The sequence below is a fragment of the Microtus oregoni genome, unplaced genomic scaffold, assembly GCF_018167655.1.
Source record: "Microtus oregoni isolate MIOR12 unplaced genomic scaffold, Mior012 000118F_ref0000498, whole genome shotgun sequence".
Taxonomy (NCBI): Eukaryota; Metazoa; Chordata; class Mammalia; order Rodentia; family Cricetidae; genus Microtus; species Microtus oregoni.
The window spans coordinates 188,612-211,065 of record NW_024544747.1 but is presented as its reverse complement, the minus strand read 5'-3'; the positions used below and the strand labels follow the sequence as shown (position 1 = coordinate 211,065).

Genomic DNA, 22,454 nt, shown 5'->3' with positions numbered 1-22,454 from the left:
GAGCTTTCCGGCTCGCCCGCTAGAGGCCACTAGTTTTCTCCGCACGTCTCTGCTGCCGCTCTATCCTGGACCTCGCCGCTAGTTACCGGCCGTTGTCTCGCTGGTGCCGACGCCGTCCAAGGAGCCGCTCTAGGCTCCGCGAAGGTCGTCCGCATCGCGTGGGGAAAGTGTGGACGACGCAGTCGACTCGCCGGCCCCCGGGGCGGTTAGCGCTTCCGGGGTCGAAGGGTGCGCGGGGTTGAAAGCGGCCCGCTCCGCCCCGTCCCCCTCCCAGACCAGCAGAGGCAGCAGCCGGAGCAGCCGCAGCCTGCGCCCTCTCCCGCCCGCCCGCCCGCCCGCCCTCCGCCCGCCCGCCCGCCCTCCGCCGCCCTCCACCCGCCCCGGGGTCTCTTTCCCCTTCCTCCTCCTCCACCCCCCTCCTCCGCCCGCCAGCGGGGCCCCCCTCGCCTTCCCGCCCGCCCCTATTGTTCCGCCCCCGGCCTCCCGCCCTTCCCCTTCCCGCCCGCTCCCCTTTTCCCCTCAGTCGACTCGCGCCTCCAGGTAAGCTTAAAAATTTCTCCTCCGCCCCCTGCAGTAGCTTCTGTTTCCACTCGTGTCATCTTTCTTGGAGGACTCCGTTCGTAGTCTGGAGCCTCGGCCTCTCGTAGTCCCGCATGAGCGTCCACTACTCTCTTCCTAGCCGTCCATTCACGCGAGGCCCTGGCTCTGGCGCGGCCTAGTAGGCCTCGCGCAAAGCCTGCTCCCCCCTCCCCCCGCCTCTTCCCGGTGGCGGCTGCGCAGGAGTCAGGGAGGGCGCGCGCGGCAGGGGGGGCGGCGGTGGATTTGTTGGTTGAGGGGGGTGGGGGAGGCGATGGCCGGCTCGCTGGCCGGGCGGGTGAGCGCGGCTCCCCGCGGGGGTCAGGCGCTGGCGCAGCCTCACGAGGAGGCGCTACTTGCCCGGCCCCTCCCCCTGGGTCGCAGCGCCCCCCCCTGACCGAACCGTTTATTTCCTCCCCCCTCTAGTCAAGGGAAGGGGGGAGCTTATTTTTTCTTAAGTGGAAAATGCTTGGATGACCGGGGCCGGGGGGAGGGGAGAGGGGGGCTGCCGAGTTAAAGGGTAGGCGGACTCCCAGTTACCGAGTTACTCTGACGTTCTCTCGGGTAACGAATTTTGAAATTATAAAATGCCTGCCGCTATAAACCAGACCGAGCTATTTATAGAGGGGTATTGACTGCGGGATTAACAGCTGGATTCCCGGGATGGGGTACACTTAGGTTGACCTACTCAGGAGAGGAAGAGACAGGTTTCTCAGATTAGAGGGCTTGGAGTTTAAAAAAAAAAACACATCTTCGTGTTTTACTTACATGGTTTTGGAGATAAATTTTTGGTGTTCTTATCTCTTTGAACTTGTATTACTGTATTTTTAAAATGATTAATCATTTGAGTAGGCATACAGAATTAAAGCTGTCAGGTTTATACCTTGTATTTGGGGGGAGAAAAATGAGTCTTACAGACCTAATCAATAAGCATTGTTTTTCCATGAGATGTTGACTTGAGGTCTTTGACAGCAAGTAACTTTTCTGGAAGTAGGGGCCTGCTGTGCTTTGGAATGCATTTATATAATTACTTATCCTGAAGTAATCAGAAGACCTTTACCATATACAGAGTGGTGTAGCAGCCACCTTTTTAAGTGCTTTAAAATGTTTAAGGCTTGGATTTGGGGTGCAGAGGCAGATTGGTCTTCAAGTTTGGAAGCCAGCCTGGTGTTACTAGCCTGTTCCATTCTGTCCTGAGCTACATAGACTCTGTCTCAAAAACAACTCAAGGATGTGGGGATCTCAAATACACAGCACAGTGGAAGATGTGTTTGAAGGGACAGAGTTAAGAGATGTCACTGATACTGATTTGAAGATGGTGTTTGGAAGGGACAGAGTTAAGAGAAGTCACTGATACTGATTTGAAGGGATGGATACTTGACATGCTTTTGAAATTTCACTGTCCTTTCGAAATATCAGTGTTTGGTTATTAAAGGCAAAAACATCAAAATCCCAATTGTCCTGTCTCTACAAGCAGAGTTGTTTGAGAAGATGAGTACATGCTGCATCCTGGGAATCTGTCACCTACTGAGGCTTTAAAGCAATGTGAAGTCAAACTTTACCACTGACAGTTTCGTTTTTATTGTTGTATTTGAGTTAAAAGATTTTAGAAGTGTGTGGTAGTCAAAGTTAACATTCAAGAATAAGGAAAATCCTCAGATTGATTAGAAAGAAAGAATGGGAGAAGAGAGAACTGAGATGTACAGAGTCATTCAGAGGAGGATTGTGGAGCCCCATCAGTTGTGGAATGTATATTGGATATATCTCACTTTTTTTCAGTGAGACTCCTGGATTAAATTATTTTTGTTACTTTGTGACTGTCCCAATGTGTAGTCTTGGCAGCTGACTTGGCTCTCAATACATTGCCCAAGGTGGCCTTGAACTTACAGCAATCTTGTCATAACCCTACAGTGTTGAGATCAGTAATGTACCACCCACAGTTCTGAACTAAATCATTTTAAAATCATTGGGTATCCATCACCATCTGAGAGTTAGAGACCGTTATGTGTATACTCTATGTTTACTCCAGTTGATGCCAGTAGCCAGCAAGCTGAGTTTGCCCTCACTGTAGTAAACCTTGTCCAGCTGCTTTTGAATTCTTTTCAAAATGTACTCAGCTGAAGTACAACTTCGTGCACTTGAGCAGTTCCCCCGTAACCATTGCCAGTGGAAGGAATGAATCTTTCTCGTCCCAGTCATCAGTGGAAACCCTATCATTAATGAGCAAACTGGAAACAAAACCTGATCTGTAAGTGTTATGCTGTTGTGCTGAGTGTGTTTACAAGTCTGATAGGCTAACATTTAAGGAAAAGAGTCCATTAGGTAACAGTTTAAAGGGTGAAGTGAAAATAACTGGAAAATAATTACTCTTTATTTATTCCCCCCCTTCTTATTTTGGTCATTCTTACAGTTTTGGCATTCACTCCCACCCGTGACCAAAGACTTGACCACTCAAAAGTCCAGCTCCCTGTAACTACTAGACATGGACACCGGTGTGATTGAAGGTGGATTAAATGTCACTCTTACTATCAGGCTACTTATGCATGGAAAGGTATGCACCAGTTTGGAAAATTGGGTCATAGTAGCTGGTACGGGAGGGGCCAGGAAAAGCAGACAAGCATGTGGGAGCTCATCAGATTAGCACCGTGGGACATCTGGCTGTGCCACTCTTCTCTAATGGAGTGTGGTGAAAAGATGGACAGCTTTTACTAGGAAGCCTCAATGAGCAAGAAAGACAAGCAGAGCCAAAAAACAGTCCTAGCTGGCTGGTAAAACATTCTGATGTATGTTGTTGTATCTTACAGTTTCAGAAAAAAAAATTTGTTTTGATTTTTGGAGATTGAGGGCCAACACTATTGTGGAGTTATATCCCCACGCCTCATTTTGCATATTACACAAAGGTGTGGTATTCATTCTGATTCTCAATTCTTTGGTAGCTTCACTATAAAATTTTGTGCAAGGAAATGAGTAAGTGCTTCCCCCCATGATTCTTAAAATCTATTTCTTTGATTTGGTAATTAGTATAATTAGCATTTGGTTAGCTGAACATTTAGAATTTTCATAATGATGAAAATGATGAACTCTGAATTTCCTGTTGCCAATGTTTTCTTTATTGCAGGAAGTTGGCAGTATCATCGGAAAGGTAAGAGTTTCACTTTAACACTAATTGCTATTTAGTCAGTCTGAGCTGAAATAGTTGGAGCTCATGCTTGACTTTTCCTTTTTCAGAAAGGAGAATCTGTTAAGAAGATGCGCGAGGAGGTAAGTTATAAGAACAGTGGGATTCGCTAGACTGAATCCCTGACCTGAAAAGGTTATGTATGATACATTACAGGGGTAGCGCTCAAAGGGGGGAAGCATTTTCTGGTTGATGTAATGACAAACAGTACAGTAGATAGGAAATGAATTTGTGCCGAGTCCCAAAAAACATGAGCTGCAGTATGTTTGAGGACAAGTGGAGCAGTATTTGAAACGCTTGCTTTATTTAGGCAGCTTGTTGCCCTTGCCTGTGTGTGTTATCTAGGACGGGCTATCCTCTACAATTTCAGCTCTTTTTATCTATTAAAACTACTTGTTTCTTTTTCTTATCCAGAGTGGTGCACGTATCAACATCTCAGAAGGGAATTGTCCTGAGAGAATTATCACTTTGGCCGGACCGACTAATGCCATCTTCAAAGCCTTTGCTATGATCATTGATAAACTGGAAGAGGTTTGTTGTGTGTGTGTGTGTGTGTGTGTGTGTGTGTGTGTGTGAGAGAGAGAGAGAGAGAGAGAGAGAGAGAGAGAGAGAGTGTTTTAGGATTGCCTCTCCTTCCCATTACCTACCAGTCCTACCTAAAACAAAACTGAGGTTAAGTAAGCCTGTTAAGTACTTGAGCTGTACCTTCAGCCACTGTCTTTTTTTGTTTTAAGTGTATAATTTATTTTTATTTTACGTTTATTAGTGTTTTGCCCAAATTTATGTCTGTGGGGGGCAGGTGTCAGAAGCCCTGTAGTTGGAGTTAGGGACAGGTGTGAGCTGTCATGGGTGCTGCGAATTGAACCAGGGTCCTCTGGAAGATCAGCCAATGCTCTTAACTGCTGAGCCATCTCTCCAGCCTTCCTCCCCTTTTGGTATGGCTTTCTTTTGGTCTTTTTATTTATTGAGATAATTGTGGAAGTCTGGCACTACTAGTAGTTCAAGATACCCTTCAGCAGTTCTGTGTCACCTTCCTGACTATTGGGATCTCATAAAATGTACACTACCCTTTCCAACTTTGTCATTGAAACATTTCCTCACTAATTGTTTTGAAGGCGTGCCATTGCTTCCTTGATGGTTTTACAGTTGAATGAACTTAATGTAGTTTTTTTTAGGGTCCTGCTGAAACCGTACATTTTGCATTTTGAACTCTATATACAGGCAGATACTGATAATTAAAAGTTAGAGGTAAAGCCCTAGGTTTCTGAAAGCAAAATAGATAGAAGAGTGCTGTTTGGTTGATGCTTAGTGTTCCCTGAAATCTTATCCTTGCCCTGGTCAGAAATGTTATATTTTAAACTGCAGGATCCTGTTACTCCAGAATTTGCAGCTCAAATACATGCTATTGCCAGGCAGTGGTGACACTCACCTTTGATTCCAACACCTGGGAGTTAGTGGGAGGCAGATCTCTGAGTAATAGTCTCTTAGCTTGGAGTGGTGGTACATACCTTTAATCTTCCCAGTACTGGGAAGGCAATGGGGCAGATCTAAGTTTGAGGCTACTTTGAGCTACAGAGTTGAAACCTTGTATCAGAAGAAGAAAAAAGTTCTTGGCTTCATAGAATTGTATAAAAGCAATTTATACACCTTACTAGTACATGTAGATTAGGTGGAGAAGTGTCTTTTTTTGAAGTTTTTTTTTTTTTTTTTTGGTTTTATTTATTCATAATTTTTGTATGAGTGTTCTGTATGTGTACTTGCATGCCAGAAGAGGGCAGCAGATCCTGTTGTAGATGGTTTTGAGTCACCCTGTGGTTGCTGGGAGTAGAACACAAGACCTGGAAGAACAGCCAGTGACCTTGAGCTTTCCACCCTCTGGAGAGTGTCCTAACCACTGATTTCTTCAGAAAGCTAAACAGCCTCGTGTACATAGTAAGTTCTAGGCCAACTGGACTACATAGTGAGACCCTGTCTTGAGGAGTTTTGAAACACCATCACCAACACAGGAGACAGAAGCAGGCAGATCTCTTGAGTTTGAGGATAGCCAGGGCTACACAGAGAAACCCTGTCTTGAAATTTTTTTGTTTTTATTTTTCAAGACAGAGTTTCTCTGTAGCTTTGGAGCCTGTGTCCTGGAACTAGTAACCAGGCTGGCCTTGAACTCACAGAGATCCGCCTGCCTCTGCCTTCCGAATGCTGGGATTAAAGGTGTGCGCTGCCACCACCTGGCTTGAAAACTTTTGACAAATGAATAAATTAATTAAAAATTTTGGGGGGGGTCTTTGAGGAAGCTCAACAGGTGAAGGCACTTGCCCAACACCTGACAATGGTTGGATTAGTCCCTGGGACTCACATTGTGGAAGGAGAGAGCTCACTTTCACATTTATTCTCTGACCTACACCTGGACTCACGTAAGTCAACAGCCATAACAATACAAAATCTTACGGTGTCTAGGAAAGCGTTTGATCAATACAGGTTTTGTTGTGGTTTGCTCTGTTTGCTGGAATAGAACCAAAGGCGTCATGCATATGCTCAGGCTCTTTTTGATTTTTTTTTTTTTTTTTTTTGGTTTTTGAGACAGGGTTTCTCTGTGTAGTCTTGACTGTCCTGGTCAGGCTGGCTTCAAAGCAAGCTCTGTAGACCAGGGTAGCCTCAAACTCAGGTATCTGCCTTTTGCCTCCTGGTACTGTAATTAAAGGCATGTGCCACAATTCCTGGGAAAGCATGGACTCTTAGAATTGATCTGTTGCCAACCCCAGAGCTCTACTTCAGAGCATTTTAGATATAATTCCTGGTTTCATTGTCTTTGTATTTTCAACAAATAAAACTGGGAAGTTGAAATCTGAGATTGGGTATAGCTCTTGGTAGAGTGATTGGTAAGCATATGAAAGTCCTAGCGCTACAAAAGCCAAAAATACAAACTTAAATCATTTTAGCTATCTGGTATTGATTTTGTAAGAGGACATTCAGTTTGATTGTGGTTGCATTGCTTCATATATTCATATCTTTGGTTTAATTTTGACAATTTTCCCCTCTAGCTTAAATTACTCTTTGTGTATGTGTATATGCATGTGTGAATGTCCACACTGCGGTACCCGAGGAAGGATAGCAGGTGTTTTCTATTGTGTTCTGCCTTACAGCTTTGAGATACTATCTCTCACTGCCAGCCTTTCAGTTTCTTGTATACTTCTGTTCCACACCTAGTGGTAGGATTGCAGGCATCACAGCCATACCCAACATTTGTGGGTGCTGGGGATCTGAACTGATCTGGGTTCTTCCTTATTTGATTGTACAGAAAGCTTTCTTTACTACTGAGCCATCTCCCTTAACCCTACTTTTTTTTTTTTTAATTTGAATATTGGGTACTACGGCCTGGTGGTGGTGGTGGTGGTGGTGGTGGTGGTGGCGGCGGCGGCACACACTTTTAATCCCAGCACTTGGGAGGCAGAGGCAGGTAGATCTCTTGAGTTCGCGGCCAGTCTGGTTTACAGAGCTAGTTCCAGGACAGCTCTAAAGCTACACAGAAACCCTATCTTGAAAAAAAAAAAAAATTAAAAAAAAACAAAAATATTGGCTACTAGGATTAGAAACTTTGGATTGTGCATGCTTGACAAATTACATTTGTAATCCAAATGGAAGGAAGGCCAGCTTTGTTTGTTAGAAGTGTTGCTTTTTTCTGTACCCTTGTAGTGAAGAAAAATAAAATTATGGTTTCTTTTGCAGTTATTTTTTTAATTAATTAATTAATTAATTATGCGTACAATATTCTGTCTGTGTGTATGTCTGCGGGCCAGAAGAGGGCACCAGAACTCATTACAGATGGTTGTGAGCCACCATATGGTTGCTGGGAATTGACCTCAGGACCTTTGGAAGAGCAGGCAATGCTCTTAACCACTGAACCATCTCCCCAGCCCCTTTTGCAGTTATTTTTTCGTGTTTGTATGTGTTGTGGCAAGTGATCCATTCCAGGGTAAGCACTTTAACAATGAGCAAGTTCTGTTTGATTTGGAAGGATAGGGGAACATGGTCTGTTCCTACTGGATCTTACCTTTTCAGAGTCCTGGATAATAGGCCATACTACCACATTGGGCTCAGAAATTATAATGTTCACTTAGTTTGGTATAGTTATACATGTATGTTCCTTAGAAGTCCAGGAGTAATTGTTTTATGCACTTTCATATATATATATATATATATGTGTGTGTGTGTGTGTGTGTGTGTATATATATATATATATATATATATATATATATATATATAAAATACACACTTATCTTTTTGGTGTTCTGAGTAATTTTCTTTTTTTTACAGGACATAAGCAGCTCTATGACCAATAGCACAGCTGCCAGCAGACCCCCAGTTACCTTACGGCTCGTGGTCCCTGCTAGTCAGTGTGGCTCTCTCATTGGAAAAGGTGGTTGCAAGATCAAGGAAATAAGAGAGGTTGGTTCCCCCCTTCCCCAAATGTCTGTTAGCTTCATTTTTTTTTTTTCTATTTAGACAGAGAACTCTGGGAGAGCCTCTGCCTCCTGAATGGTGCATCCTTATACCCATACTAGATTGTGTTATGGCTAGAAAAGTTTAGCGTGTGATGTGAAGATTTAAGATGGCCTTTGTGATAGTTCAGGTCTGTAATCTCAGCTGCATAGGAGACTCCAAGTTCAGGTCTTGCCTTTGCTGTAAAGTTCAAGGCCAGCTCATTGACATTTAGGAGACCCTATCTAAAAAAATACAAGATGGAGCCAAGTATGGTGGTGTATGCCAGCACTTGGGAGTAAGAGGCAGAAGGGTCAGGTTGAAGTCAGCATGGTCTATCTACATAATGAGTTCCAGGCCAGCCAGGTGAGATCTCAGTTTTTAAAAAAACATAGGATTAAAAAAGGTGTTGAAATTTGGTTCTGGTAGTACAGTAGTTGCCTAACGTGTCTGTGGCCCTATGTTTAACCTGATAACTGACCATGATTAGCAGTCCTTGAAGACTGTAGTGTGATGATACTAGAATTAAAGTGTTACAATTTTCCTGAAAACACAATTCAGGAGCTGGAGAGATGGCTCAGTGGTTAAGAGCACTGGCAGCTCTTCCTTGGGTCCTGAGTTCAATTCCTAGCAACCACATGGTGGCTCACAACCATCTATAATGAGATCTGAGGCCCTCTTCTGGCCTGTATACATACATGCAGGCAGAACACTATATACATAATAAATTAATTAATAAAAACACAATTCATATATTTCAGTTTTTGTGCTATCCAAGGTAGGTACCCAGGGCCGCACAATTGCAAGGTGGAGATGGAGAGATGGCTCAGAGGTTAAGAGCACTAACGGCTCTGCAGAGGTCCTGTGTTCAATACCCAGCAATGACATGGTGGCTCACAAATGCAAGGTGGATACTCCCCCATTGAGCTACATCTCAGTGCACTATTCCCTAGCCCCTTTTATTTTTTAAAGGTGAGATCGTTGCTATGTTACTAGCCTGGGACTTCTAAATTTACTAGTATTTTTCCCTCAGCCTCCCAAGTACCTAGGACTAGATACAGCCTTGCCTAGTTCAGTAATGAGTCAGAATATGAGAGAGTAACTTCGCATATAGTTACCTTTATTTTATCTTGGGTCGGGGGAGGTCAGTTTTTTTGAGACATGGTTTCTCTATAGCCTTGGCTCTATTGGAACTTGCCCTGTAGACCAGGCTGACCTTGATTTCAAGGAGATCCATCCATCTGCCTCGGTCTCCCCAGAGCTGGGATTAAAAGTTGGTGTTACCATGTCCCATTTCATGCTTCCTCTCCCCCTTCCTTTTTTACTCCACAAGACAGATTTTTCTGGCCTGGCTGTTCAATTAAGTCATCAGGGATTCTCCTGTCTATCTTTTATGTGTTCTTGGTTTTGTGCTTACAAGCATTTTATAGACTGGGCCATCTTCCTTTGCGCCCCCCCCCCATTATTTGTGTTTAGTGCATACATAAGCACCTATGTGTGCATACTGGTCAGAGGACATGTGCATGACAGCCAGTTTTTCTATCCTACCATGTGTATTCACTGCTCCAATACAAGTTGGTAGATTTAGTTGCCGTTGTCTTTACCTACTGAACCACTAAATTTTTTTTTTTCTGGTAGATTTCATATTTTGAATTTTTTCAAGGCAAGGTTCCTGGAACTCTGTAGAACAAGGCTGATCTCAAATTTAGACCCTCCTGCTTCTGCTTCCTGAGTATTGGGATTAAAGTCAAGAGCCATCCAGCCTGGGTTGAAGATGTACCCTGTGTGAATATTTGCATGAAAGTGCAGGTGCCCTGGAATCCAGAAGAAGGTTCTGGATTCCCCCGGACTGGAGTTTCAGATGATTGTGAGCAGAATTACGTAGGTGCTAGGAACTGAATTCAGATTATCTGTAGGAATTATTTTTTTTTTTAAATATTTATTATGTATACAATATTCTGTCTGTGTGTATGCCTGCTGGCCAGAAGAGGGCACCAGACCCCATTACAGATGGTTGTGAGCCACCATGTGGTTGCTGGGAATTGAACTCAGGACCTTTGGTAGAGCAGGCAATGCTCTTAACCTCTGAGCCATCTCTCCAGCCCCCATCTGTAGGAATTATTATTAGGAAGCTGTAAACAACAGAGCTGTCTCTCTAGTCCTAAAATAATTTTAAAACTTTATTTATGTATGTATGCACACCACATAGTCACCACTTGTCAGCAGAATGCAGAAGAGTTGGATCTCATGAAATGGAGTCACAGACGGTTGTGAGGGACATGTGGGTGATGGGAACTAAACCCAGGTTCTCAGCAAGAGCAACAGATGCTCTTAACCATTCGGTCATTTTTCCAAGTCCCTTAAAAACAGTTTTTAAGGCTAGGTCTCACTATATAGTTCTAGCTGTCCTGGAACTCACTCTGTAGACCAGGCTGGTCTTGAACTCACAGAGGTATATCTTAACTCTACTTCTTAAGTACTGGGATTAGAGGTGGATACCATCGCTTTCTGGCTTTTTTTTAATCTCTTATTTTTTATTTTATGTGCATTGATATTATTAGTATTTTCCCTACAGTTATGTCTGTGAGAGAGCCAGAGCCCCTAAAATGGAGTTCCATACAGTTGTGAGTGGCCATGTGGTGGTGCTGGTACTTGAACCTGGTTCCTTTGGAAGAGCAGCCAGTGCTCTTCAACCTCTAAGCCAGTCTCCACCTGGCTTCTTTATCAATTCTTCATTAATATTTTTTATGTCTAAATGAAATGTTACTAAATGGTTTTGAAGGGAAACTAGTTGGAATTTTTTGAAGTCTTTGTACAGGACGGTTAGTAGTTTTTTGCACAGGGACCATGTGTTTTTGTGGGTCAGGAGAAGTGGTTTTGTGATAGTGTCTTACTATATCCAAAGTTGGCCATAAACGTGTCAGATGGTCCATCTGTTTTAGCTTCAGAGATTATAGGTGTGAATAACTAGTTTGAGATTTTGTTTTGATGATAAATTTTAAATACTTGGAATGATATCTGACATAGAATAGGATTGATGAAAATATTTGCTCAAATAAGAGTATGAAAGGTAGGTGATAATTGTGAGGAGTTTGTTTGGCACGCAAAGCTGTCGTTATTGGGTAAGAGAAGATTGTTTAGAAGAGACTTCCTTGTGCAGGTTAAATGTAGACCATTATGCAGTTTTATTCTTATCTTTCAGAGCTAATTAATTTTTTTTCTAATGTAGGTTAAAAAAGTTATGTCAATTGAATTTTCCATTTTAAGAAAACTTGTTTAAATCAGTGGTTCTCAACTTATGCTGTGACTCATTAAGACAGGTCGCTCATGTTGTGCTTACCCCCAACCATAAAAGTTTTTGTTGCTATTTTATAACTTATTTGGCTGCTCTTATGAATCATAATGTATATATATGGTATGTAGAATTATCTGATGTAAATTTTATGCAAACGACATGTTGAAAACTGTCATTACTGAAGACTTATTGCACCAAATCTTAAGACAAAGGACACTGGACATTAAGAAAGAGGTCCACCCGTCTTTGGTATCCAGTGCAGTTACTTTTCTTATGTGTGCTCTGCTAGCATCAGAGTTTATTTATTTATGTTTAACTTTTTGTAAGCAGTTGTGTCAGATAAAGGAAGAATGGGAAAAGAGAAAGGGGGGGTAATAAGGGGGTAATGAGTGTCTATTGAATATCACATTCTAAAGTTGCCATTGGGGAAATTGAATTGGAAAACATAGTTTTTCTCTGATTTTTAATTTCCTTTTACCTTAAAGAGTACAGGGGCTCAGGTCCAGGTGGCAGGGGATATGCTCCCCAACTCAACTGAGCGGGCAATCACTATTGCTGGCATTCCGCAATCCATCATTGAGTGTGTCAAACAGATCTGCGTGGTCATGTTGGAGGTAAGCCCTCAGGCTCATGCTGGAGGTGGTGATTCTGGGGACAGGAACTGATCTATATTTAGTAAGACTAGAATTAGGTGGAGCTGGTAGGCTATCAGTGGGGGTGGGGAAAGATGTTCTCTTGTTTATATTTTCCTTTTGCCAGTTTTGACTTATCTTAGTTTGTGAGCAAAAATAGGATCTGCTAAGTAGTCTTGTGGCTCAGAATAATTTTAGTATTGTGGGTAGGGTAAGAGACTACAAGGATTTTGGATTTCTGAAACTGACCTTTTGAATTGCTTGACATTGATATAGTTCTTTTATTTTTTGAAACAGGATATAGTCAATAGTTAGAAAAAAATATCAAATGGTAGTGTTTCTGAGTGAATTATGAAGTCCTGTTATTCTGTTGCAAAAAAAAAAATAGAAATTAAAGGAAATTAAATCTTTTTGAGTTACATGAAGTTGAATCTGAAAGGAAAAAGATGTTGCTTGTGTCTTTTTGAACCATATATATAACATTTGGAAATTTCATATCCAACTTAGATTTTATTACTTATACAAAAATATGAGATCCTAAATTATCAGTTGAAGTATATCTACATTTTTGTGTGTGTATGGATTAAATTTATTTACAAGTATGGAAATCAGCCTGGGGGTTATGGTGCATGCCTTTAATCCCAACACTTGGGAGGCAGAGGCAGGCAGATCCTTGTGAGTTCGAGGCCAGCCTGGTCTTCAACAGCTAGTTCCAGGACAGGCTCCAAAGCTACAGAGAAACCCTGTCTCGAAAAAAAAAATCCAGAAAACAACCAAGTGTAGAAATAATGACTAAAACTATTTCAGGACATATTTGGTGAAAATTAGTGAGCCATGAAGCTTCTTGTTGCTTTAAAGACAAATAATAAATATCAGATATTTGAGATTACAATATCTAATCATGTACAGCTTGGTAATTGAGGGGATGGAAGTCATTTTTATTTAACTGACCTGTGTGTGCTATCGCCACACAGCTGAAGCAGCTTTGAAACCTTATCTCTTTTTTGTTTTTTTCCCCTCTGACTCTCTCCCAGTCCCCCCCGAAGGGCGTGACCATCCCGTACCGGCCCAAGCCCTCGAGTTCTCCAGTCATCTTTGCAGGTGGTCAGGTAAGAGAACTCTTATTGGTGGGCAGAATGAACAGAGAGTGTTAGATATCTGCTTTGCCAGCAGCACACCAAGCTACTTTGCATGCTTGCTGAAAACATTTGGCCATAGTTTGATTTGCTTTTTTTCTTTCTTTCTTTCTCTCTCTCTCTCTCTTTATTTATTTATTTTTTTATTTTATTTATATTTTTTTTTGGTACTATAGAAAATTTTGAATGCCAAGACCTTATTTATGTGGAAGTTTTGTAGACACTCAGAAGAGTAATTAATTTTGGTGGTGGTTTGGGTTAAAGTTAAATTTCTTTCAGTGTCATTACTTTCCCTATATCACCATCCCATTCATGCTTTTGTGTGTGTGGGATGTTAGAGATGAGTAATGATAGCAAAGAAGGGTGGTAGTCTCAAATGGCATGGGGGCATGGGGTGGTAGGCTCTTGAGCTTGAGTGTCCTACAAACTTTCCCTCCCCTTCACCTCATCTCCCCTACTCTACCCTTTCACCCCCAGACTCTTAAACTCATAACCACTGGTTTGAAACCCCGTGGTATAATTTAAATCAGCTGGAATAAGAGGAGCATTCAAGGATAGGATGGGGAGAGCATGTTGGGCTTGGCGCCTCTATTCCTCACCAATCTAAACCATTTATTTATCTTTTGACACATGGTTTATGCTAAAGTTAGGATTGTGTGAGAAGAGTATTGATAAATGTCATGGTGCTAGTGTATTCTGATTGTTAGTGTTAACTCTGAAGTAGGTTTTTAGAATTCTGTGATTTAGGTTGAAATAGTCGCAGTCATTTTGGTAGGTGAAGGTATGTTGCTTAAAGTGCCCTTCCCACTTTGGACTGTCCTATTTAAAAAACATCTGTATTTAGCTAGTTATATTTGTATTTAGTCTGAAAGGCATTTGAGAGAGGAAAGTATCAACTTGGAGATCGTCTCACATTTTACTGAGTAATAAAAGTGAACAAGTTTATGTCTTGCTGAGAGTTTTCATAAGTGTTATTGTGAGATGTGTTAGGACTTTGTTTAAGCATTAGCTTTGTTTCAGCAGGTTTGTCAAAGGCCTGCCAATACAAGTAGTTGGGAGGATAAGCAGTAGCCAGGAGGGTTAGCCCCAGGAGTTAACCATGGAACTCTAGGTTATCCAATGCTGGGTCACCAATCCATCCTTCTTCTCTTCCTCCCTGTCACTCCTTTACCTTTGTACCTTTTTTCTTCCTCTCCATACCTACCTCCCTTTATTCAGTTAACTGCCCTCTTAAAGCTTGCAGCTTCTTCCATGACTTGCCCTGTTATGGGTCATTCCCATGGGCCTTTTTATAAATGGACCAGTTCATACAATGTCCACATATGGACCTCTGTCTTTTGTGGCAAAGTGGGTTCTGTAGGGGTTTAACTCAATCCTACAGTGACCAAGACCAGCATCAGCTCTGTTACCTCACCCCCCACTCTTACTGAAAATAACCCAATTGTGCAGTATCATCTGCCACTAGGTAACTTTTTTTTATTCACTCATTACAGCTCGTTTCAAATCTGTGTTGTGAGCTCCTTTTTAAGGAAAAAAGAAAAAAAAAAACAACTTTTTTTTTTTTTGGTGTGAATTTCATGCTGGTGACAAGGTGCCGGATTGACAGCCCTGGAGACTGAAATCCTCTATTTATCCACAGGACAGGTACAGCACAGGCAGCGACAGTGCGAGCTTTCCCCACACCACCCCGTCCATGTGCCTCAACCCTGACCTGGAGGGACCACCTCTAGAGGTGAGAGGGGATGTTCAGTCTCCAAGGCTCACTCAATCCTTCCGCCTCAGCCGAGACTGCCAACACACGGGGGGCCAGTGGCGCTGGTGATTTTTGTGCTGTGGACACCATCTGTCCACGGGGACCTGGACTGACCTCCCCACCTCATTTCACACAGGCCGCGTAGCCCACCAGATGGTAACGCCAACCTTTTTTTTTCTTTTTAATTTTTTTCTTTTTCTTTTTTTTTTTTTTTTTGGTTGCTGTTGTTCAATCCCTCTTTCCCTCTCCCACTCCTCCCATCCCATTTTCACCTTCCCACCCCCACCTGGATGTACTTTTGGGGGTACTCGCCACTGTAACTGATGTGAGAAAGTTCACATTCTATTAAGTAACCAGCCACTCCCTTCCATTCCTTCTTTTTTCCTTTCCTTGTCACCCCCCCCCCCCCACCCAATTTCCCTAAAGACCCAGCTCCCTTTTTGGGAAGATATGGTGTGGGGAGGAGGGCATAGTGGGAGCTGCAAGTGCCTTTATGCAGGGGTAGGGGAGGGGGGCAGGAAAGACAGGACTTAGCAAATTGATCCTTCCCCTCCCCAGTGCTTCTGTGTCAGGTCCCTGGCATTAGAGACCTAGCTAGCTTCTTGTCAATTTAGGGTCTTAGGCAATGTTGAATATATATGGTGCAGGTTTGTGTAGATATAAATCATTGATTACTGTCTTGAATTGAATATATGGGGTAGGGGGATTGGTCAGTTGAGCCATTGCTTTTATTTTCCACATTTTAGGTAAAAAGCTGAATTGTGTATTTTACCTTAATCGAAGAGAACTTGTAGACCCTTTTAAGAGGATCTGTGGAATAAAGTTGCTGTATTTAGGGTTCATAGAAGCCCAGCTCAGGTCTGACTATTTGTGAGATTCCCTTTACTGTCTCAATATGCCTCCCTTTGTCTAGTTCAACTCTGGCTTCCTGGCTAGTTGAAAACTTGCTCTCCCCCCGCCCCCACCGGGTGGCTGTCCGTGATTGGTTTTTAATAGGAATTGTTTTCCTCCTTTTTTAGGCCTATACCATTCAAGGACAGTATGCCATTCCACAGCCAGATGTAAGTTTTGATTTCACTTCTTGTTTGAAAAACTCCCTCTCTATCCAAAATTGTTTGATTCCTTTCTCCCTAGTAGACAGGAGTAAGTTGGGTCTTGAACCAATGGTGTTGTTACAGCTTAGAAAGTGAATCACACATTATCAGCTTGTTTGCCTTTGACTGTGACCCCTAGACATGATCAGATTATTAAGCTGTGTTTCAGATTATTCTAAAAGAAATGTTTTATGGTGCACTATTAATATCTTGGCACAATTTAAACTGTCATTAAAGTATGCTTCCCATTGGGGAATGGGAGGTCGGGTTTGCCTTTAGGCACTTCTCATTCTGAGATTACAAATTAGAACAGGCATTGAGGGAAACTAGAAAACTAATTGTTGTAATTCAACTCAAACTTTACTGAGAAGAACCTCTTATTAAAAGTACTGATATTTAGATTTTTATTCAAGGACTTTTTTTTTTGCACACTTCTTTCATCATTAAAAACCCTCACAGGTGCCAAGTACTAGGTCTGGGAAGTTGAGTCTTGGTTAGTGGCAGCTTCAGGAGAGTGTGGAGTAGGGTGGAAAAGGGTGTTCTGTCACCAGCTTGGGCAGGTTTTTGTGTGTTGGGAAAGGATTTGTTGAGGTGAAGCCCAGTTTGGTTTCTTGTTAAGCTTCTCTCCTCCCTGCAGTCTCCCTGCCCCCCTCATCTCCTTCCCTTTTCCCAATACTGGTGGAACCCTGCATGGTGTGTTTTCCCTAGCACCACTGCACAGTTGTTTACCTAGCCTGTCTGTGCTTGTCCCTGGGGCAGCCATTGCCAATGGCTGCCTACACCTTCATTAAACAGTCCATAGGGGATGGTTGTGGGCCAGCGTTACTGCTTCCTTTTCACACACCCCAATGCGTTCATTCTTGTGTACTGACATCCTTTCTATTTCTAACCCTACTGTCCTGTATTCTGCCTGTCCTCTGGATTGTACTGTAAAGCCCCATTCTTATCCTGTTACCATTGGAATAGTAGCATCAACTTTGGGAGGCAGGAGCTGTGTTCATTTTCCCATGTGGATGTGCTTGAGTGCTGACTAGGTTACCCTTCTAATGCTGGTCTCTCCTGTTTTCCTTTCTGCAGTTGACCAAGCTGCACCAATTGGCAATGCAACAGTCTCATTTTCCCATGACCCATGGCAACACCGGATTCAGTGGTATGGATACCTTAGTGTTTATTTTTGTAAGGTGTAGTACAAGACAGAGGCCAGTCCCAAGGTCTCAGCTTGACAACTGTTTAAAACAAACTTCATTATCATCTAGCACCTGCTGGTATAAAGTTGACCTACTATGGCTAAAGGAGGTAATGTGTTTGTTAACATGGTTTTCATTTGGGGTGAGTTAATTATAAAAGAATAAAAAGCCCTGGAACGTTTGGGGTGAGGTCTGGGGATGCTTGTCAGGAAAGGGGTAGACTGATACTTTTAGTACCTATCCTCATAGTGGCCCCCTTGATCTGATTAGCATCTCCTTTCTCTCAACCAGGTGTTCACAAGACTTGGGTAGAGACAATCCATTTGTTCCAAAGTATATAGTGCATTTTTGGTTTTGTTTTTCTTTTGTTTTGGGGCTTTTTTTTTTTTTTTTTTTTGGTATAAGGGATAACTTGTCCGATAGGGTTAGAATGAGACCACCAAACTCATTTTCACTTGTATCTTAACAGGCATTGAATCCAGCTCTCCAGAGGTGAAAGGCTATTGGGGTAATGATTAAAAAAAAATCTGTAGTATTCTACTGTTATATTAATAAACTGGTGGGAGTCTTGTTTCACTGCCCATAAACCATACCAGCTACATGCATATGGTAGAGAGGAGCTGAGAGAGCAGAGGTAGGCTTGGTGCCCTGAGGGTCCTTTGATGGATCTGGCCAACTACCCTCTAAAAATGTAGTTGAGAGCAGGACTAGAACTGTAAGGGTTAGCCAGCCAAAGTGGCCAATCCTGGTGTTCTTAGGGATGGGTAGGGGTGTTTAGGATGGGATTTCTTTTTTCTTTTCTTTTTTTCTTTGGAAAACCAAACAAAAGCCAGAAGAATTAGACCAAAAGACAGAACAAATCTGGAGAAATAAGCTCCCCTCAAACTTATTGGCATTTAATCTTTGTGATCTTTAAGTCTAGCTTGGGAGGATAGAGATGGAGGTTGTTACTCTGATACAGGTATAATTGAAGCAATTCAGTGTATGTGCCAAGAGTCTATGATACCCGGTAACAGGAATGGAATTGGCACGGATTCTAGTGAGCATTGGGCGAAATAAAACCAGGACACAACAACAATCTTAATCAGAAAAGACGTAGATGTATAGAAGCTCTGGTGTTCAGGTTTTGCTCCTGTTTAAGAATACCACACTCTGCCCCATGTTATCTCCCTACACCTGTAGTCTGGGCTTTGCAGGAAATGGCATGAAATCAGCTCTTCTGATTGTACAGGAGAATCTTTGCAGCATTATTTTGATACCCCTCTCCCATCTTTCCTCCTTGGGGGCTTCAGAGTTAGTGTTGAACCCCAACAGCCAATGCTGGTTTCCAGCTTATTTCCTTCTGTTAGTTTAATATGCAGATCACTCATTCTGCATGCTGCGCATTAAACTTTCTTGCTCTTTTCTGTCTTTTAGCAGGTTTGGATGCATCTGCTCAAACTACTTCTCATGAACTCACCATTCCAAATGATGTAAGTATAAAGTATGTTAGAATCCTGAGGAAAATATTGCTAGAGAGAATTGATAGAATTAACTGTGTTATAGTTTTCAAACACAGAACTTCTTTCTCTCCTGTAGAAATTCTTACTTGCCTTTTACTTAAAACATCTGGAAGGTGGTGAGACCAAAAGTGCATCCGAATTTAACTTTGTGCTCTGGGAGGAGGGATGTCAGGATGAATTCACGAATTTTGATGGCCCAACACTAGATAGCATGCTTAGGTTCATTATCAGTATGGTTCTGGTTATTTTGTCTTTGGAGTGGAGGCAATACTATGGGGATATACGCAAAAACTAATGGTTGGACTGAGAAATTAGCTTCAAGTTGACGTTGATTTATAGTTAATCACATGAATGGTTCAGAAATTAAATGAGACCTTAATTTTGAAGGTTTTGCTAGTAATACACCCGAAGGTCGGAGAGTGCAAATTTAAGCACAGGATGTAGAAATTGATTGGTATGTGGTCTTGTGTGTAGCTGTTCGGCTCTTAATTTGGTGTGCTTTTTTTTTTTGTTGTTGTTTCTCAAGTTGATTGGCTGCATAATTGGGCGTCAGGGCGCCAAAATCAATGAGATCCGTCAGATGTCTGGGGCGCAGATCAAAATTGCAAACCCAGTGGAAGGATCTACTGATAGGCAGGTCACCATCACTGGGTCTGCTGCCAGCATCAGCCTGGCTCAGTATCTAATCAATGTCAGGTAAGTTTGACCTCTCCTTTGCTTTATTGATGCCACAGTAGTGAGGGAGGGTGTTTCCATATGTGGGTTTACTTGAGGGGGTAGAGATTGCAAAAGTTCCCACCCCGTTTCTTTTCCTAGAGCTCTGCTTCTGTCTTTAGCAGAGAAAAATAGCCAGATTGGAGTTTTATAGATTGCTTGTTTTGGAACAGTGGGAAGGGTGGCAGTATGTGTCTTACTTGTTTGACACATACAGACAGGTTATTTCTTTTATGGTTTTAGAGTCCAAAGTAACTTGAATTTTAGGGATAATGATACATCTAAATAGTTTCTTGTAGGTACCTGTTACCATTTACTTTGCAAACATATTTCTCAAATGGGAAGTGTGTTCAATTTTTTTTTTTGTTTTGTTTTGGTTAAAAAAAAGCACAGCTAGGGGCTGGAGAGATGGCTCAGAGGTTAAGAGCACAGACTGCTCTTCCAGAGGTCCTGAGTTCAATTCCCAGCAACCACATGGTGGCTCACAACCATCTGTAATGAGATCTGGTGCCCTCTTCTGGCATACAAGCATACATAGCAGGAATGCTGTATATATAATAAATAAATAAATCTAAAAAAAAAAAAAGCACAGCTTTAGGGGTGCTCCAGATACTACAGGGATATTTTTTTTCCTAGTTATTCTCATGCATCTGCAAGTGACTTTTAAGGTCTTACTTCCCTATTTGTAGGTACTGTTCCTACACTTTGAGTTGTAGGACAATTGTATATAGTCAAATAAGCATCCATCCTACCAGGTGTTTTCTTTCCTTCGCTCTGCTCACTCACATTGTTAGTAACAGTCCGTGTCCAAAGGGAGTCACAGTCACGTTACACATGTGCTCATCCAGAGTGTTTTACTCCTAGTTGAAGACTTGTCCATTCCCCTTGAGCTGCTGCAGTTCTTCATACAGAAAGAATTGTGTCTAGATGTACTTTGTTTTACTACACATCAAGTTTTTATGTTGAGTAAATTAGCAGGAATCTTATACAGACTCTTGTTAGTAAAGACTTTGGTTTCTAGTTCACACTGGAGGAAAGTTTTTTTATGGCAAAAATAATGCTTTTGGGATCTAGAAATTGTTAGCTTCTACTTTGGGTAAGCTTGCTTACTTGGAGATCAAATTATAGCTTTAAATTTAACCTTTTCTGACTGGTGTGTTTTTAATAAGTTAGTGGCTACATTGTAAGGAAGCAAACTTCATTACTTGATGTAACTGTAGAATTGTTTAAATTAAACTGGTGAGTGAAACTATCCAAACTATGGATTTGGATTAGAAGTTGTTTTTTTTTTGTTTTGTTTTGTTTTGTTTTTTCAGCCGGTAGCCCTGGAAGTCTTGGAACTTCTTTAGACCAGGCTGGCCTTGAACTCACTGTCTCCTCCTGAGTGCTGGGGTTAAAGTGGGTCGGAACTTTTTAAAGCCTTATCACCAGTTCTAGGGTGTATACATTGCTGCCTTTTTTTTTTTTCATTTTAAAGCTTTTCTTCTTGGCTCTGTCTGAAGGAAAACAAGGAAACTGTTTTTATTTGTTTTCATTATTGGCTTCATAGCATTTCTGCTGTGCTCCGAGCTTTTTTTCATGGGGTTCTGTGTCTTTATGTGGCTCATTACTGTGATAATTAATGACTAAATGGCCCTCAACAAGCTAAACAGAATGGAATTAGGAGAAAGTTTCCTGTGGAAGTGACCTTGTAGGAGTTTGTGTTATCTCAGCAAATACCTGTGACCCTGCTTAGCTGGAGGACTTTGTAGGACTAGAAGGTGCATTATTTTTGTCTTTAAGCACAAAGGTTAGCTGGTGGTGGCGCAAACTTTAATCCCAGCACTCAGGACAGACAAGGCTACATAGAGACCCTATAAATAAAAAAAAAAAATAATAAACTCCAGGTATGGTGGAGTTTATCCCAAACTTTAATCCCCAGAGGGAGAGGCTGGTGGATCTCTGAGTTCAAGGCCAGCCTGATCTACAAAGAGCAAGTTACTGGATAGGCTCCAAAGCTACAGAGAAACCCTGTCTCAAAACAAAACAAAACAAAAACAAGAACAGAACAAAAAACCACAAAGGGTGATAGTACTTCAGTATTTCAAGTTTAAAATATAGGAATGCAGTTAAAATGAGAACTTCCCTGGACCTCATCTACGCTTGTTCTTTTAGCTTTTTTTTTTAATGCTACATTCTTTGAAGTTAGTGATCTACTTTGACCTTTTTGCCTCCTTCCATTTTAATATTTTGGTTCATTTGCTGTGAAGATGTAAATAGGCTTTAATATTAACTACAGAAAAAAATTTTTTTAGGCATGCATGATGATTCACACCAGTAATCCTAGCACTGAGGAATCTGAGGCAAGAGGTTCTAGTTGGCAGTCAGCCTGGGCTACGCAGGAAGACCCTGTCTGAAAGTCTTCAAATAGCTGCAGTGTACAATGTGGTGTTCTTAAGTAATTGTTGAGTTGTTGATCCTTCACTTAAGTGCAAAACTGAAAATTCGGTTGTATGAACTGATTTTTGTATGTTTGGTTTACAAGGTTATCTCATTCAAATAATAGTCTTCTTTAAACACTTTTGGGGACTTAGAGCTCTTAGTGTGTGTTAGGTAATTCCCAGACATCTTTGTCTGATTTTCTTTGGAAAGAGGGTCTTAAAGTTGCCTCTTAAACTCTCTATGTAGCCCAGGCAGGCTGTGGGCTTCTGATGTTTGTCTCAGCTTCCATAGTAGCTGTGCCACTAGGCCTGACTCCTTCACTCTGTTTCTGGGTTGGGAGGTGTATGCTCTGTGTGATTCCTTTTCTCAGTCTTGTCAGTTATGTCTTTACCAGAGCAGTTTAAATAGCTTGTGTGTAGGAGGGAAGGTAGGTGATGATGATACAAATATTTAGAGGGTGGGCACAAGCTAAAAGAGTTTGGTAAAAATT

General features: G+C 41.9%; 1 protein-coding gene and 1 non-coding gene across 25 annotated transcripts in view; one reads left to right on the top strand and one right to left on the bottom strand.

The window, feature by feature from the left end:
* Positions 1–401: 401 nt before the first annotated feature.
* Positions 402–22,454, top strand: part of LOC121444252 (poly(rC)-binding protein 2) — a 27,103-nt gene continuing 5,050 nt past the window's right edge. For 2 of the 24 annotated variants that reach the window (XM_041646077.1, XM_041646062.1), the window contains exons 1-14: positions 402–540; positions 2,987–3,127; positions 3,695–3,718; positions 3,805–3,837; positions 4,169–4,285; positions 8,066–8,197; positions 12,011–12,139; positions 13,192–13,266; positions 14,933–15,025; positions 16,066–16,107; positions 17,218–17,290; positions 17,797–17,835; positions 18,744–18,799; positions 19,356–19,525. In XM_041646077.1, coding sequence (XP_041502011.1) covers positions 3,059–3,127; positions 3,695–3,718; positions 3,805–3,837; positions 4,169–4,285; positions 8,066–8,197; positions 12,011–12,139; positions 13,192–13,266; positions 14,933–15,025; positions 16,066–16,107; positions 17,218–17,290; positions 17,797–17,835; positions 18,744–18,799; positions 19,356–19,525 — 1,052 coding nt within the window. In that variant the 5' untranslated portion in view covers positions 402–540; positions 2,987–3,058. Of the gene's footprint in view, positions 541–2,986; positions 3,128–3,694; positions 3,719–3,804; positions 3,838–4,168; positions 4,286–8,065; positions 8,198–12,010; positions 12,140–13,179; positions 13,267–14,932; positions 15,026–16,065; positions 16,108–17,217; positions 17,291–17,796; positions 17,836–18,743; positions 18,800–19,355; positions 19,526–22,454 lie in introns of all 24 variants that reach the window. The other 22 variants (XM_041646076.1, XM_041646061.1, XM_041646075.1 and 19 more) reach the window with 16 other exon arrangements.
* On the bottom strand, positions 11,710–11,837 carry LOC121444262. The gene has a single exon (XR_005973766.1). It is a non-coding gene; the product is annotated as a small nucleolar RNA SNORA81 (small nucleolar RNA).